The sequence below is a fragment of the Aspergillus versicolor genome (genome assembly GCF_001890125.1).
Source record: "Aspergillus versicolor CBS 583.65 unplaced genomic scaffold ASPVEscaffold_1, whole genome shotgun sequence".
Taxonomy (NCBI): domain Eukaryota; kingdom Fungi; phylum Ascomycota; class Eurotiomycetes; order Eurotiales; family Aspergillaceae; genus Aspergillus; species Aspergillus versicolor.
Genome location: NW_024467524.1, coordinates 4,783,004 through 4,797,909, shown reverse-complemented (window position 1 = coordinate 4,797,909; position 14,906 = coordinate 4,783,004). Strand labels below are relative to the sequence as shown.

Sequence of the window (14,906 nt, the reverse complement as noted above, 5' to 3'; positions counted from 1 at the left end):
GTCGGATCGGTCGTAACGATGCGAGCAACACACCGCCTGCGCTAATGGGGCGCGAGGAAGTGTTGCAGGGCCCGGGAGTGGAAATGGAAAGAGGGGTGGTCGAGGAGGGGAGAGAAACAACAGCAATGCAGTGTGGGTGTGGGTGGAGGAAAAGCACACGAGTTAAGCTCTCAAGGGTCAGGTCACGGGACCTGAAGTCGACCGAAAGGAGCGAAAGGAGGGGTGACGAAGACTGCGACCTGCCAGCGGTGGGAACTGAATCCACGACAGGCGAAACTCGAGGATACAGCGAGAATGCAAAGGCAGAGACAGCAAACGTCACAAAGAAAGACTAAGAAGTGCAAAAACAACTGAGCGGCGTCGGGTGGTGCTAAGTTAGCTCGACGGGCGAAGTTTGGGTGGGAATGTTGGGTGAGGTGGAGGTGGGAAGGCTCAGGCAGTTGATCAGGGAGCCTATTATTAGTGGAACCACCGCCCCGACAACAAAGCCTAGACAGCTTCGTCGCTGCTTGAAGACTGCTGTTCATGGCGTCTCTCTTTCCCTGCTGCGCCAATTCGCCCTTTTCGCCCGCATATCGAGGCTCATCGGGGCTCCTGCGACCTCGCTTCTTACAGTCAGATACTCCGTAGATGCTGGTCGCCTTATTTACGTAGCACTCCGTGAAGAAGCCACCCAGGACCATTAATCTACGTATTGGTTTTCGATAAAGTTTGTTAGCAGGTCGTAGCTTTTGATGAGAAAATATAGTATGTACAAGGGCTCCATAATGACCTGGTTCTGGAGTCTGGACCCATGACCCTACAGAAGCTGAAGAATCCAATTGTGCATCTGGCCGTGTTACTCGGGGTGGTTGATGATTGGCGCATATGCAAGACAAGGTCTCCGGAAGTATGAGTGGCCCAACTTGAAAACGAACTTCCTGTTCTGGCTGCTGCTGAATGCCTCAGGACCCCAACAGTGTTCTATTGTTGTCTATTTTCGTGCAGGTTATTTCTGTAGACTACCTGGGTATGCTTCACATACACAAGCACACAACGCTTAACCAGCCTGTTGAATAACAAGACGGCCAGGGCTGAAGCCGAAGCCAAATGGGGTGGCTGGTGTGGGCTGTGATTGGCCAGGGACTCGTTTCCTGCCTCAGGCGTGGCCCAGGACATCGTGACCTCAGCCCGATTACTCTGCCTATCACGGGCTTGTTTGATTCCTCCTCTTTTATCTCTGCCAGCTCTTCTATCCTTCGTCGGTACCTATACAGGTCGCCTACAATACTCTATTCTCATTCTCTTAGCGCTGCGCGTCCATTCTCATTTCCCGCTCTTCAGTTCTCAGCAAGCCTCCGAGTTCCTCCTCGCTCTCCCTTACGCCTCGCTTCCCGCACGGTAATCCCGCCCCTTCACGTTTCCTGCCCCCCTACGTCGTCTTCGAAATAAATATATTTTTCGCTTCTGCCGGCGCTCGCCTCTTTTTTTTTCACTTCACATAATACTCCGAGTTCCTGCGCACATGCAGTCCGGCACGAGCAGCTCCTCGCGCTCGACACGAAGCCCCTCCGCCCAGCACTTCCACACTGGTTCCTCAGGGAGTGCGGACACAGCTATGACTTCGCAATCCTCTGCCCCGCGCAGTTCGTCGGGATCGACCAGGTCACATTCTTCAAGAAGTGCAGTGGTAAGTTCACACCTCTTCCATCGCCTCAACAGTCTCAGATCCACAGAGCTAACCGGGAGATAATTGTTTTCTTGGCCTGCAGCCGAACGGACAAATATCCCAAATCGAAAAAAGCGTTACGCATTTGCTTGTAGCGACAAAACAGTTACTAGAGACATTAACGCAATGGTCTCGCCGCCAGGTTTCCGAGAACGAGGTGTCGGACGTCTACGTGCGATTGGGATATGAATTCAATCTCGCCTGCCGCGCCTTTTCCGCTATTGGGGTCGACACTTCAGATCTGGGTCCCGTCCCCGATCTTCTGCGTACGATACTTGAAGATACCTTGAGTCAAGATGCGTCGCCGCAAAGCTTGGATATCTTCCTCCCTCGGATTCGTGATATCATCATCAATCTACTCCACGGCCTAAAGAGGAAACAGGCACGCCTGCGATCACGACAGCAAAAGGAAGACGGTAAGCCGCTACCCGGTCGCCAGGCAAGTGCGGGTAGTTTGGCAAACGAAATTATGCCACCGTATGAAGACACTCCTCCTGCAGCTACCTCTCCGAGACGCCCTGGCCGTGCCCGTTACGGCAGCAATGGGTCTCTGGAAGATAAACCGCAGGCGGCATCTCGATCCTCTCCCGATATCAAATCAGGAAGTTATGCGGATCGGGAGGCATCCCGGCGGGAAGCGCAGAACGCGCTCACTCAGCCACCACAAAAAGATAGCGAGATAAGTTCGAAGGAGTCGATGTTACCGCCCAATCTCGCCGCAGGATACCCCCCTCCACCGCCACCACCACCCAAACAGGACGACGCCATAGGTGCCCTACAGCGCAGTGGGGAGCTAGAACGTCGTGCATCTCGGCGATTCTCTGCCTACCAAATACAAAAACATCTAGGAGCACCTTCAAACGGAGTCCCTGTTATCCCAACCCAGAATTCCCCTATCCCCAATCGGGGCCGTGATGTTCGAGAATCGCTCAACGCTGTGCGTCTACGCGGATCATATGCCCACAAACGACAGCGTTCGACGAACAGATCCCATGGGAACATTGATGCCAAGGCTGCTCAGCAACAACAGCAGCAACAACCACCTTCAACTAGTCATCCTCCGGATGAAGATCCCGTGAAGCCCCAGGTTGAAGCCCAACCTGAGCCTCCTGTGGATGACATTTCCTCAAACGAGAATGAGCCTCGCTTGGAAAAAGGTGAGCTGAATGGCGCCCCAGAAAACCCACCAGTATTGCCCCCAACTCCGCAGGAGCCGAGCCTCGCGGACGCATTCGAACCGGCCAAGGACGCTGGACCTCGTACGGATCAGGGTCCGGAAACGCCTAAATCAGCGCATCGACAACAAACGAGTGTCGTTTCAACTCCACCTCAAGCTACACCGTTTTCACCCGATCAACCGTCACCCGGCAAGGAACTCACCTTGTTTCTACAATACAGGAGCAAGATTAAGAAATACGTACTGCCAGAAGGATCAACTGGATTGACGATTGGGAGACTTCAGCTAGCCTTCATAGAGAAGTTCGCGTGGAATACACACAACAACGGTGCCGATCTACCGGAGATCTATATTCAAGATCCTATTTCGGGCATCAGACATGAGCTGGAGGATCTGGTCGATGTAAAAGATCGCTCGGTACTTGTTTTAAATGTTGACGCCCTCGATGAAGTTAAGAGACACTTTGATGACGAATTTGGCGGGGTTCGGCGGCTACTTGAAGGTGTGAAGGGGGCACTAGATGGACAAGGGAACATGATGCAACGCGTCTCAGATCGGCAATTAGAGGCTGTCAAAGAAATTACTCGCATTGCAGCCGCACCTTCCACATCATCAAGTGCTCCTGCCGTCGGAGAGACGCGACGAGCTCCCGTTTCCGGAAGTACGAGTCAGATGGCGGAACTTTCAAGCTTGCGGCGCGATCTTGCCGTACTCCGACAAACATACACCGACTTCTCTGCAGATATTGCGAGCTCGATGGGTGCGATACGATCCAAGGCTGATGGTGTCAAATCTTCAGCCGCCGACGCATCCGTCCCGTCGTTTGAGGGTGATGCCGGTCGCGTGCGGATTAACTCTGGCAAGAAGGAGCTTGCTGAAGAGTCTGAGCGGCTCGTTGCACATGTTGATGATCTTCAGGACCTTATCGAGGATCTGCGGAAAGATGTGGTTGCTCGAGGCGTTCGACCCCTCCCAAGACAACTCGAAACTGTGGGCAAGGATGTCAGTGCTGTTACCAAGGAGATCAAGAAGATGCAAGATTTCCTCAAGCGGGAGAAGCCGATCTGGACCAAGATTTGGGAGAAGGAGCTTCAACTTGTTTGCGAGGAACGTGATCAACTCACCATGCAAGAGGATCTGGCAGCTGATCTGCAAGATGATCTAGAAAAGGCAGCCCAGACATTTGCCCTGGTCGAGCAAGCAACCAAGCAGCAGGCCATGCAAAACACCGAAGGCGGCCCTACGCTGCGGAACACTTCGCGCAATGTGGTGATTGATCCCGCAGTTGACCCCGTCAAAGCAAAGGACGGTGTTTTGGGCGAAGTTCGTGCGCTGCAGCCAAACCACGAATCTCGCCTGGAGGCCATTGAAAGAGCAGAGAAGACCCGGAAGAAGGAGTTGGAGAACCGTCGTGCCAATCTTTTCCAAAAGGAACTGGGCAACTTTGTGCAGGAGGGGAAGCTGAAAAAGAGCGGCGGTGTTGAAGAAACCGAACGGCTTCGCCGGGCTAAAGATGAGCGCAACCGCAAGGAAGTCTGGAATATAGCCCAAGCTCGTGCAGCTGAGATTGACAAGGCAGAAGCGGAAGCAGCTGCCGCGGCATCCACCGCAGAACCATCCGACGATGCTTCACCTAAAGACACTGAAGAACCGAGATCTCCGAAGGGGAAGGCCCCAGCCTCCGACGATGACAATGCTGACGAAGAGAAGAAGAAGGAAGAAGTCCCGGCAGACAACCAGAAAACGGAGTCGGATAATTAAGGAACTATGCCAGCTATGGTGACATTCATTTTGAGCTCATATATTCGCCCATCCATTCTTTTTGCTTCCCCCCTCTTCTACCATTCATTTCAGAACGCCTTTTTATTGTTAAATATTTTTTGTACCTTGGATTGACCCCCATTTTCCTTGCATGTTTTCCAGAAGTACTACGCAACCCGAGTTGCATAATACTGTTGCTGCTCACTTGAATATTGACGATACCCTGCCACGTCCGTGGTGTGTTATGACTATTATGATACACGGGGACGCCTTGAGCGGATCTGACCGTTATCTTCATCCCCGATTTGTGTTTGACTTTATGCAGCTCTCATTTCTTGTCATTTTTCTTGAACTCGGGCACACACTTGCATCCTATTATTGGCCATCCTTTGGACAGCGACCATAGTTTCATTCCCTTGGAAGCGCAGCTTGCATTAATTATAATTTCATATTTCTCTACATGTTCAATACTGCGTAATACAGTAAATCTCTCCTCAGGAAGTCAAATATCAACAACAACAAAAAAAAATCAAAAGGTGACGCCATAAAAACGAAGCATAAATAAAAAGAAGTGACCACTGCCGGGCTCGATCCAGCGACCTTATCGGTGTAAACGATACGTGATAACCACTACACTAAGCGGCCGCTTATTAGATTTTCCGTTACCGCATTTGGCCACATAAGGACTGACTCAAACATCCAGACTCACTATCGACCCTACCTACTCATTACTTGACTCGTTACAGACCCCAGTCATTTTTTTATTAAATCTAGCTGCCATGCTCCGTAAGAAACATTATGCTAATCATATTATCTGTTATTGACTTATGAATAGAACAAAATTATCCTGCATCACAGTCCGCCAACTAATTGAGATAAGGGCTCTAACCACTAGCTGTCACGATCTATACAGACTATATAGATGCGATCCGGGCAGACCAGACTGTAGAGTCTGGTTATAGTGACCTTTTGGCCCAGTTGGGAACATGCTTGCCCGGACACGTGCTCTTACACTAGCTCCCTCAGTCTTCACGTCGAATGTAAATAAGCTCGCACGACTTGATATCATCCTCCGTTGCCCGCAGCAAATATTACTCGTCAAAGCATGCGATCCCTAGAGCAACATCAGGCCAATATAGTGGCCGCTATGACGCAGCAGGCACAATGTTATCCGACAGCATAGAAAGTAGAACGGTTACCAACAGCCCGAGGTCAGGGTGCACACAAGGCATATGCACGACAGTACCTTACACTCGAGGTGTCCCTATGTGAAATCAGTGGTAAACCCTTTGACTAACAACGTAAGAAAATAATTTGCTGGTGTGTTGTGGTTGGTGGCAGCGTTTTCTTGGTGCTTTCTTGGGTTTCATTTTGTAGTAGTTACTCAATGCCGGCACTGTCAGATAGAGCATGCGCTGGTGATATGGATGACCTAGGAATCCACGGACGGGTTAATGGAAGTGTCAGGTCTTGCGTGGGTAGTGTTCTAGTACAAGACTGAGGTTCAGATCAAACCTCAGAGCTAGAGTGTATCAGTCGCAGGTTTTCGACATGGTACGCAGAGCATACAAAGCATCTAATCTCTGTATGGCCTACGGGTCCACGGGGTGATTTGAGTGCATCGTTCTGAAAATACCATTGCCTCTACTACCTAGTAATCATGCCCTAACTACGATAAAAGCTCCTCTGGCTTATTATGTCAAATACTAAAGCCATCAACCAATCAGATGGCCGGTTGGTGTAGTTGGTTATCACGTATCGTTAACACCGATAAGGTCGCCGGATCGAGCCCGGCACTGGTCACTATCTTTTTTATCCTTTTTTCCGTGCTTCGTTCATTTTTGCTAGGTGAGTAGAGTAATTTGGAAGTAAATACATATAGAGCTCTTATTAGTTTGAACATAGTGCTTGGACATCGTTACACCCATGTGCGGACAAATTAGGGCTACAGTATCTAGGCAACAGGATACTGAGTCTATCAGCTTGATTGCCACTCCTGGCACGCCAATACCCTAACACCCTGGAAGCAAGGCTTCTGTAACTCGTAACCTTCCTTCTGTACTTTCCGAATTGTCTCTGCAAATGTCCTAGCAATCAAAAACGCCGTGGTCCCCTCATTCCAGCCAAGCTCCTCCAAGGCAAAAACTTCACGATATGTAACCCCGTTTCCATGGAAAACATCCGGGCTTCTTTCCCCCTCGCTGAAATTTAATTTTTTTGACAGTCCGTCCTTCGTCCGTACAGCTATCTTGCCTATATCCAAGCCGCCCTTCCCACACTTCCCACATCGACCGATACAGTGGTCAACTATATATAGACACTCGAGGTCACGCCGGAGGAATAAAGATAACTGCTTCACCAGCCTGCTAAGGAGATGACTCGCCGGCGGTCCCAGGACTGCACAATCTGACGTTATCTCAGTCGCATCAAACGCCAGCCGACGGGCATTCTTGAGCGTCGACGCAAACTGGGGGCTCCATTTATGTTCCATGACGTTCGACAAGTTGCTGTTCAATACCCCGGTGTAGTAATAATGGTTGGTGGTGAGGTTATGGACTAGGATATCTGACTCCGAGGGGAATAGGACTCCGAATCGAAGAAGTAGCACCTCAGTCCTGTTATCGTACCAGATCCGCTTGTCACGCCCTTGTGCTGGGAGGTGCACTGAATTGAAAGCCGTTGTATTTGTCCTGTTTGGAGAGCTGGGTGGGAGTTCGAGGGCCCAGTCGGCTTCAAGGCAACTTTGTTGGATGGAGTCTGTTACGAGGTAGGCTGATGGGTCGAAGGGAAGGGCGGACTCGATGCTGCAGTATGAGCTTTGTTGGTTCTTGGTGTCGGCGTCTGTGTCAACTGGCAGCAGAGTTTTGGGTCTGGAAACGATGGGCTGGTCGAGGAATATCTGGCCCGCAATATCACTTTTGTGCCTGGCTAGTTTGAAGCTCTCTATGGATTCTTTTGGGTGAGAGGGAGCGCATGCAGGGATGCAAAGGTCAAAGGCATGGATTGCGGGCTTTGGTCGAGCGTCTTGCCAAATCTGGAGGCGCAGCTCAGGTGGGAGGTCCATGAAACGAGGAAAAGTCTGCATTGTGGGTGTTGGGGAGGGGACGAAGAAGCGTAGTCCTTTGGAAAGTTCGGTTCAAGCAAGGTCATTCTCTCTTATATACGAGTCCCACCCCTGCCTCATGTCGGATTTGCTTCTCACAGGTTTCCTGGTATTGTAACGGGATTCCTTTATTGGCTATTCCGACTGACCCAAGTCCATGGGAATTAGGGTTGGATAAATGAAGTCCAGAACAGGATATTAGCCAACAAGAGTTCATTCAGTGGCGCCATTAGATTCACTACTCACGAATTTACATCTTATACACTACAACATTCATCTATGGAATGAGGGGAGCATTGCCTGTTCTATTTAAGCGGGCCAAGCCCTTGATTATTTACATTCTAATTTCACTAACATTCAATAATGAGCTTTTCCTCAAGCACCGAGCCAGCACTTCCCATCAGCTAACAATTCACAAGATGGAGAAACAGAAAATGTCAGAATAATATGTATTCATCTCTCCTGCGTGGGAATATGGCATCTGGGAGAAAAACAAACCAGATGAGGCTCCAATTACTAAACATGACATGCAAATAGGACCGGTCACGAAGCCATCCCCAACTACACTCGTTCCTGGGTTCGACGCCGCTAGAGTGTGGATTCCAGCGGGTGAATTGAACGTCTGGAATAGGCCTGGTAAGCAAAAATACAAAATATAGAGACCATTTAAACCGTCTGCAAAAGGTAAATGACCAGTGCCGGGCTCGATCCGGCGACCTTATCGGTGTTAACGATACGTGATAACCAACTACACCAACCGGCCATTGATGAAGGCGTCTTTGGGTAGGGGGGTATAGCACTATAGCGGGTATTGTCCCACAAAATATATGCATGCGCCACCCAAACATTAGGGCTTGCAGACGGGAAGGAACCAACGGGTCAGGGCAGCCAATCATATCAATCACAACTGCTCCAGTCCGTCCATACAGTGCCGTCGTTTACTGGGCAAAAATTTCAAGACGGTCTCATATCCAACATAGCAACCCAGCAGCGCAAAAATGACTAGTGCCGGGCTCGATCCGGCGACCTCCTCGGTGTGAACGAGACGTGATAAACCAACTACACTAACCAGCCAATAGGTGTTAAGATTCGGGGCTGGCGAGAATATCAGGAGTAGTGATATTAGCAAATTATGGAAGAGCAGAGCCTTCCCGAAATGGGTGTAAGTCAGGGCAATTATCAAATTAACCCTAGGTTCAATAACAATTGACCAATCAAGGAACGGCAGACTTCTCCACTGCGCCTTGAGAGAACCAAAAAATTAAATGGACCTGCTCCTTCAAAGCAGGACAAAAAGGTAGTGACCAGTGCCGGGCTCGATCCGGCGACCTTATCGGTGTTAACGATACGTGATAACCAACTACACCAACCGGCCAATTGTGAAATTTTTTTTTAAATTGTGCTACTCCAGCCTACGGCCGTCTTCAGCTATTTGCGGATAGGACTCCGAAAGCCTTCTCTAGTAAAACAGGCAAATATAGACATTAGCAGTCTAGAAAATAATTCTATATAAACCAATTGAGCTGTCTAGAAGTATGATATGAATGGACTTTGGTGTATTTCAAGTAACGTAGTTACTGAAGGCTAAACCGAGGTAATGACTAGCTACAATCACCAACCATAGACAAGGAGCAGCGAGATATAAGCATTGCTGCTGTTTTCAGCTGAAAACTGTCGAGAGCATTGCCTGAGTCTGGCATCATATTGCCATATACCACTCTATCTATGTAGTTCGCAAGAGATGTTTGATTTGAATATCCAGGCATTTCAGCCACTGTATTGCCATAATAAAGTCATTTTCAAACGCCATAAGCATCGATGGACTTGGTTCTAGTACTGGAACAGAAAAGCGGCGTAACCTAACCCCACGGAATATGACGAGATCAGACGCCCCGCAATGCGGATAATTTGGAGAACTAAGGAAAACACAGAATTAGTCACAGCTTACACCAAAGCCATCTCTTCCCCTCTCATTAAGTCGAGGTGGAGATATTTATCTACCTCAAGTCGGTTATTTCTACCCGCAAAATGACTCGGCCAGTTGTGACAACCCTTGGGCCTGAGCATGCAGAGCGCGTCGCTGAAGTAATCGCCGCGGCCTTCTCGACTTCCTTGTTCACATCTTATTTACTACGCACCCCCGAGTCCACATGGCCGACGGATAACATCCCCGCGGGCATTGTCGGTGCTCATTTTAAAAAGTCCGTCACCAGCAGAGCAGAGCAAGGGGCAGAGCTGGTGGAGGCTGGGAACTTTGCTGCAGTTGCTGTATGGTGAGTTACGATTGTACCAGTCGGTTACATAGTAGTGAAGATGGTACTGATGAGCACGCAGGTTTCCACCAGGCAATCCCATCTCAACTGCAGGAGTCACAGACCCGCGGATCCTGGAGTATCGGGAGAAATTCAGCCAGGTCAAGAAGGAGCATCTCCAGGATCGAGACTACTGGTATCTCAATCTGATCGGGAGACACCCCGAGCGTACAGAACCTGGTAAGTACTCAGTTCCCAACTTAGAACTCTTGGGAAATAAGACTAACATGATCAGGTGTTGTGCGTGCTCTGGTTGATCCGTATTTTAAGAAAGCCCGAGAGCAGGGTGTTCCTCTGTACCTTGAAGCAATCAGTGAACACGCGCGGGATGTCTACGAGCATTTGGAATTTCGCACCATTGCTGCGGTTCGTTTGGGGGTTGGCAGGACCAACGCCAGGGGAGAACTTGATGAGAACGGGGAGGGAATTATGCTGTATGGGATGATGGCGGAATAGACTGGGTATACTATGATAAGTGTTGCTAAGTACAGCTACATCACGCCGGCTTGTGCAGGTCAGACGCCCCGAGATACTAACTCATACGAGTGGTGAAGCACAGCAGAATAAGGCTTACACAAGTTTGGTATACTTGGGAAGTTAAGGCCCATAGTTTCCGTGCGAGGTACAAATATATATATAGATTTCATGGTTGAATTAATACCTCAAAATCACACACTGTGGTAAGATTCATTGCAACTTCAATTTCTCCCGTAGTATTTAAATTAAACCAAGAGATACGCACGTAAAAAATACATTCATGCTGCTGGTACATCTATAGCTTGATGCCTCGTCTTGTTCCATGAACCTACCGTGCAGGAGTATGATGTCAAATAATAAAATTAAGTTCCAACAATTGGCCGGTTGGTGTAGTTGGTTATCACGTATCGTTAACACCGATAAGGTCGCCGGATCGAGCCCGGCACTGGTCATTTCTTTTTCCTTTTCTTTTTTGCTAACCCACTTGACTGTATTTTTATTATTGACAACTATTTTCATGTTCTTGCCTATTTCTCAAAGTCGATGCTCATGTAAATACTGTAGTAATCTTCCCATACCTGTGTAGCCCTATGATATTCCGGCATCGACAATAAGTTCCAACAATGGCCGGTTGGTGTAGTTGGTTATCACGTATCGTTAACACCGATAAGGTCGCCGGATCGAGCCCGGCACTGGTCATTTCTATTTTTTTTCCCTTGGCTTTTTGCTGCACACTTGACTCTAACACACTTGACTCTAACACACTTGACTATTTTGTCAGACAACATTCCTATGTTGTTGACTATCTCTTAAATTCGATATCTGCTTATGTAAATGCTGTGCGATAACTTGGAATCTCCCCATACTTGTGTAGCCCTGTGGTATTCCGGCACCGATTCCGCATCTCCGCGCGGAAAACCTACCCGATACAAGCTTTTCTCACCGACCGTGATAAAATTTAAGATTCAAGGCATCCTAATATACGCGAATACACTTAAAAACAAAAACTTTATGCATAATCTGCTCTGTCCAGGCAGGTCAGGTCAGTCAGGTCACCTCTGGCAGTTCCACGTGATCACCCGATCGGTACTAGCGCAAGCTGGATAAGAAAAAAAAGATTCTCCGCAATTCACATTCTCAACTCTCAACCGCATCCCTCCAAAAATCAGAAATCGCAACGGCCGTGATCCGCAGTCGTGAGCCAGCATAAAACGTCAAAAATGGCCGAAGACACAAACGCAGGTGAGTTTTCGACTTATTTATCACTACTGGAGTATCCAGCCCGTGAAGCACAAACTGACTCGATTTGCAGCTTGGCCCGTCGCGGACGAGGCCCTTTCTCAGCAACTGCTCGACCTCGTCCAGTCTGCCGGCCACTACCGTCAGATCAAGAAGGGCGCTAACGGTTCGTACACTTCCTTTATTTTATTTTCCGAGTCAAATCTAACAGATCATGCAGAGACCACCAAGACCCTGAACCGCGGAACCTCCGAGCTGGTGATCCTCGCCGCAGACACCACCCCTCTCCCCATCATTCTGCACCTGCCTCTCCTTTGCGAGGACAAGAACGTTCCTTATGTCTACGTCCCCAGCAAGCTGGCGCTCGGCCGCGCCACCGGTGTTTCGCGCCCTGTCATTGCCACCAGCATTACCACCAACGAGGCCAGTGATCTGATGCCTCAGATCCGGGCCATCAAGGTCCAGGTGGAGCGTTTGATGATCTAAGCTGAAGCTAGATTTCCTGTTGGAATGAATGGATATTGGGGATATTGCTCTAATCTGAGTTGTGTATCCTGAGCCTTTAGTTAGGCGATTAGGATAGGATAGAGCTTGAATCTAGGTCTGGATATGCGTTTCTTTGGATTGATGTACGTACGGTTTCTGAGTGCGTAGAGTACGTAGAGTGGAATAAACACATTCAACCGCCAAACCAGATCTTCCTCGATCTGTATTCACCTCAAACCTAACAACTCTAGAAAACCAACAATAAACGCTGCTGTAGGTAATCCGCATATCATTAAAACAGTCACAACTTCTGCCAGAACCAGCATCCAAGAACAACAAGTAGCCAAGTTCCATAAGATGAGCGACTTTTCATATATATATAGCTCGTGGGTTTATAGGGCTTTGATCCATGACCGTTCATTTCAGACGTTATTAACATAATATGGAACGTCCAATTAATGCATAGTATTCAGACAAGGATCCACTCAGTAACTCTACATCCAACCAACACTAGCCATACCAAACAGAAGACTAACTCCTACTCATTCTCCTCCACCCCAATAACCGTCGTCTTAAACTTCCTCGCCGGCACCTTGCGATTAAACAGAATATCCGCCTCCCGGTACGACCGATGCTTCAACTCCGGCAGGAAGAAATAAGCCATCACCCAACAAAACAGCGCCGTACACCCCCACACATACCCGCACTTCCCCGCCAGATTCCAACCAGTGGTATTCAGCATCCGACTCGCAAGGTATATCATCGGGATCTCGGTGATGTAGTAAGCGGAGCGGCCGACGGCGGTGCTTAGCGCGCGCAAGCGCACAGAGGACGTCTCCGAGATGATTGTGTAGGAGATGGGCCCCTGGGCGCCGGCGTAGACGACCGAGATGATGACTCCCAGACAGGCCTGGGCGTAGTTTGTCTTGCTGTTCTGCGGGACCGAGGCGCAGATTCCGAGGATGAACAGGAACATGACGTTTGTGCCGGTGCCCCAGAGGAAGACGGTGCGGCGGCGGAACCACGATGTCAGGCCCCAGGAGACGGCGTTGGCGACGAATTGGAGACAGGTTGTGATGAGGTTGAGCTGGAAGGCGCGGCTGTGGTCGATTCCGGCTTCTACTGATTGTTAGTACATAAAATGTGCTGGTAGGGTTGGTAGGCTTACGCTCGAAGAAGTATGTGGCTTGGTTGGCGATGAGATTGCCGGCGAAGTTCTGCGACGCGTAGACCAGACAGGTGATGATTGTCCGTCGGAGGTCAGTGCCCTTGAGCAGGTCGAGGAGGGTCGGGGTGCCACCGATCGACTCTTCGATCTTGACGGTTCGCTCCATCATGGCCAGGGACTGGTGAGCCTGGGCGTCGTCCTTTGCACCGAGACGCTTGATCGAGCGGAGGGCCTCGTCCTTGCGGCCGCGACGGATAAGCCACCAGGGAGACTCGGGGGCGATGAAGATAAGCACCATGAGTGGGGTCTAAAAAATCAGTATTGGTTCCTTTATTTGTATGGTAAAACTCACAGGGAAGATCCATTGCAGGGCAAGCGGCACGCGCCAGGACCACTCGTTCTCCAGTCCGTTGTAGGCGTAGGTGGCGCCGGCGACGATGATGGAGCCGATGGACCAACTCATCTGCAGGGTTGCCGTGCACGCAGCTCGAAGAGGGAGAGGGACAATCTCCGAGGCGTAGGCGGGCGAGTTGGCGATGAAGAAGCCCCAGGGGACGCCTTCTAGGGCTTGTCCGACGACCAGCAGCGTGAGCGAGTCGGCCTACAAATTAGCATTATACTCAACAGCTACGGTATCAGCAGAGACATACAAAAAAAGAGACAAAGATGGTGGCGTTCATCAAGACCAAGCCCACCAGGGTCGTCCAGCGGTATCCAATGCGGTTGGTGATGGGCCCAGCCAGATAGACACCGATGAACGCACCGCACTGTCCGGCCTGGAAGAGCGCGCTCTGCCAGCGGGTTGGAATGGCCCAGCTGTCTTCGCCAGTCTGGACACCATACACCTTGGAGAAGTGCTTCAGCGCGACAAAGTTGGTGTTGAGGAACATGTCGAACGACTCCATGACGATGGTGAAGCACATAATGAACGCCCAGAAACAGGCCCAGGGATACTGCTTGGCTGCGTCCCACACGCCCATCTGGTGCTCGTGGTTCTCGCCATCGACGGCGTCGGCCAGGATCTCGGCCTGGTGCACTTCGGCCTTTTCGTCGATATTGTCGGCCTTTTCGCTGGGGCGCGCATCTTTGTCGGCGCTGTCGGTCGACATTTTGTTTGCTCGATTGAACTTGAAACAAAACGAGGTAAAGACGAGGAGACGATCACGGGCAGGCTAGGTTTTAAATGCCCATGCCGTGTCATCCTGTCATCCTGTCGTCTCGTGCCGCCGGGGGTTCACCTGGGACAAATTGCAATAAGTGAAGGGTTGCTCTCCACAAATTACCCCATTGGCCGGGACGAACAAGGACTGCGGGGCCCCAGAAAGACTGGCTGGAGAGAGAGGATGAAGCTGGCCGGTGTTGGTTTTTAGGGCTAAGAGGCGCAGGAGACCGGTGGTGGTTGGCGGAACATCTCGCGCTTGGACGCCACCACGAGCTAAGCACGCGCCATGTTACATCCTGATCCTTCTGCCCGC

General features: G+C 50.1%; 5 protein-coding genes and 7 non-coding genes across 12 annotated transcripts; 6 read left to right on the top strand and 6 right to left on the bottom strand.

The window, feature by feature from the left end:
- Positions 1 to 1,597: 1,597 nt before the first annotated feature.
- Positions 1,598 to 4,646, top strand: ASPVEDRAFT_49587 (formin-mediated actin nucleation enhancer; the record flags this gene model as incomplete). Its single annotated transcript, XM_040814187.1, has 2 exons — positions 1,598 to 1,669; positions 1,752 to 4,646. 2 exons carry the CDS (start codon positions 1,598 to 1,600, stop codon positions 4,644 to 4,646), a joined length of 2,967 nt encoding a protein of 988 aa, XP_040663385.1.
- A 572-nt stretch (positions 4,647 to 5,218) lies between these two features.
- Positions 5,219 to 5,291, bottom strand: ASPVEDRAFT_t16. The gene has a single exon. It is a non-coding gene; the product is annotated as a tRNA-Val (tRNA).
- A 1,084-nt stretch (positions 5,292 to 6,375) lies between these two features.
- ASPVEDRAFT_t17 lies at positions 6,376 to 6,449 on the top strand. Its single transcript has one exon. It is a non-coding gene; the product is annotated as a tRNA-Val (tRNA).
- A 175-nt stretch (positions 6,450 to 6,624) lies between these two features.
- ASPVEDRAFT_68355 (uncharacterized protein) lies at positions 6,625 to 8,043 on the bottom strand (the record flags this gene model as incomplete). Its single annotated transcript, XM_040815982.1, has 1 exon — positions 6,625 to 8,043. Exon 1 carries the CDS (start codon positions 7,729 to 7,731, stop codon positions 6,625 to 6,627), a length of 1,107 nt encoding a protein of 368 aa, XP_040663384.1. The 5' UTR covers positions 7,732 to 8,043.
- Positions 8,044 to 8,438: 395 nt separating this feature from the next.
- Positions 8,439 to 8,512, bottom strand: ASPVEDRAFT_t15. Its single transcript has one exon. It is a non-coding gene; the product is annotated as a tRNA-Val (tRNA).
- Positions 8,513 to 8,748: 236 nt separating this feature from the next.
- Positions 8,749 to 8,823, bottom strand: ASPVEDRAFT_t14. The gene has a single exon. It is a non-coding gene; the product is annotated as a tRNA-Val (tRNA).
- A 227-nt stretch (positions 8,824 to 9,050) lies between these two features.
- Positions 9,051 to 9,124, bottom strand: ASPVEDRAFT_t13. Its single transcript has one exon. It is a non-coding gene; the product is annotated as a tRNA-Val (tRNA).
- Positions 9,125 to 9,677: 553 nt separating this feature from the next.
- ASPVEDRAFT_37039 (uncharacterized protein) lies at positions 9,678 to 10,751 on the top strand. Its single transcript, XM_040811369.1, has 3 exons — positions 9,678 to 10,022; positions 10,084 to 10,241; positions 10,297 to 10,751. The coding sequence occupies exons 1-3, from the start codon at positions 9,778 to 9,780 to the stop codon at positions 10,515 to 10,517; spliced, it is 624 nt and encodes a 207-aa protein (XP_040663383.1). The 5' UTR covers positions 9,678 to 9,777; the 3' UTR covers positions 10,518 to 10,751.
- A 165-nt stretch (positions 10,752 to 10,916) lies between these two features.
- On the top strand, positions 10,917 to 10,990 carry ASPVEDRAFT_t18. Its single transcript has one exon. It is a non-coding gene; the product is annotated as a tRNA-Val (tRNA).
- Positions 10,991 to 11,163: 173 nt separating this feature from the next.
- Positions 11,164 to 11,237, top strand: ASPVEDRAFT_t19. The gene has a single exon. It is a non-coding gene; the product is annotated as a tRNA-Val (tRNA).
- Positions 11,238 to 11,758: 521 nt separating this feature from the next.
- ASPVEDRAFT_24559 (uncharacterized protein) lies at positions 11,759 to 12,263 on the top strand (the record flags this gene model as incomplete). Its single annotated transcript, XM_040809680.1, has 2 exons — positions 11,759 to 11,780; positions 11,851 to 12,263. 2 exons carry the CDS (start codon positions 11,759 to 11,761, stop codon positions 12,261 to 12,263), a joined length of 435 nt encoding a protein of 144 aa, XP_040663382.1.
- A 323-nt stretch (positions 12,264 to 12,586) lies between these two features.
- ASPVEDRAFT_37037 (putative MFS maltose transporter) lies at positions 12,587 to 14,549 on the bottom strand. Its single transcript, XM_040811368.1, has 4 exons — positions 14,082 to 14,549; positions 13,784 to 14,032; positions 13,432 to 13,738; positions 12,587 to 13,382 (listed from the first exon to the last, which is right to left on the bottom strand). The coding sequence occupies exons 1-4, from the start codon at positions 14,538 to 14,540 to the stop codon at positions 12,802 to 12,804; spliced, it is 1,596 nt and encodes a 531-aa protein (XP_040663381.1). The 5' UTR covers positions 14,541 to 14,549; the 3' UTR covers positions 12,587 to 12,801.
- Between the last annotated feature and the right edge of the window lie 357 nt (positions 14,550 to 14,906).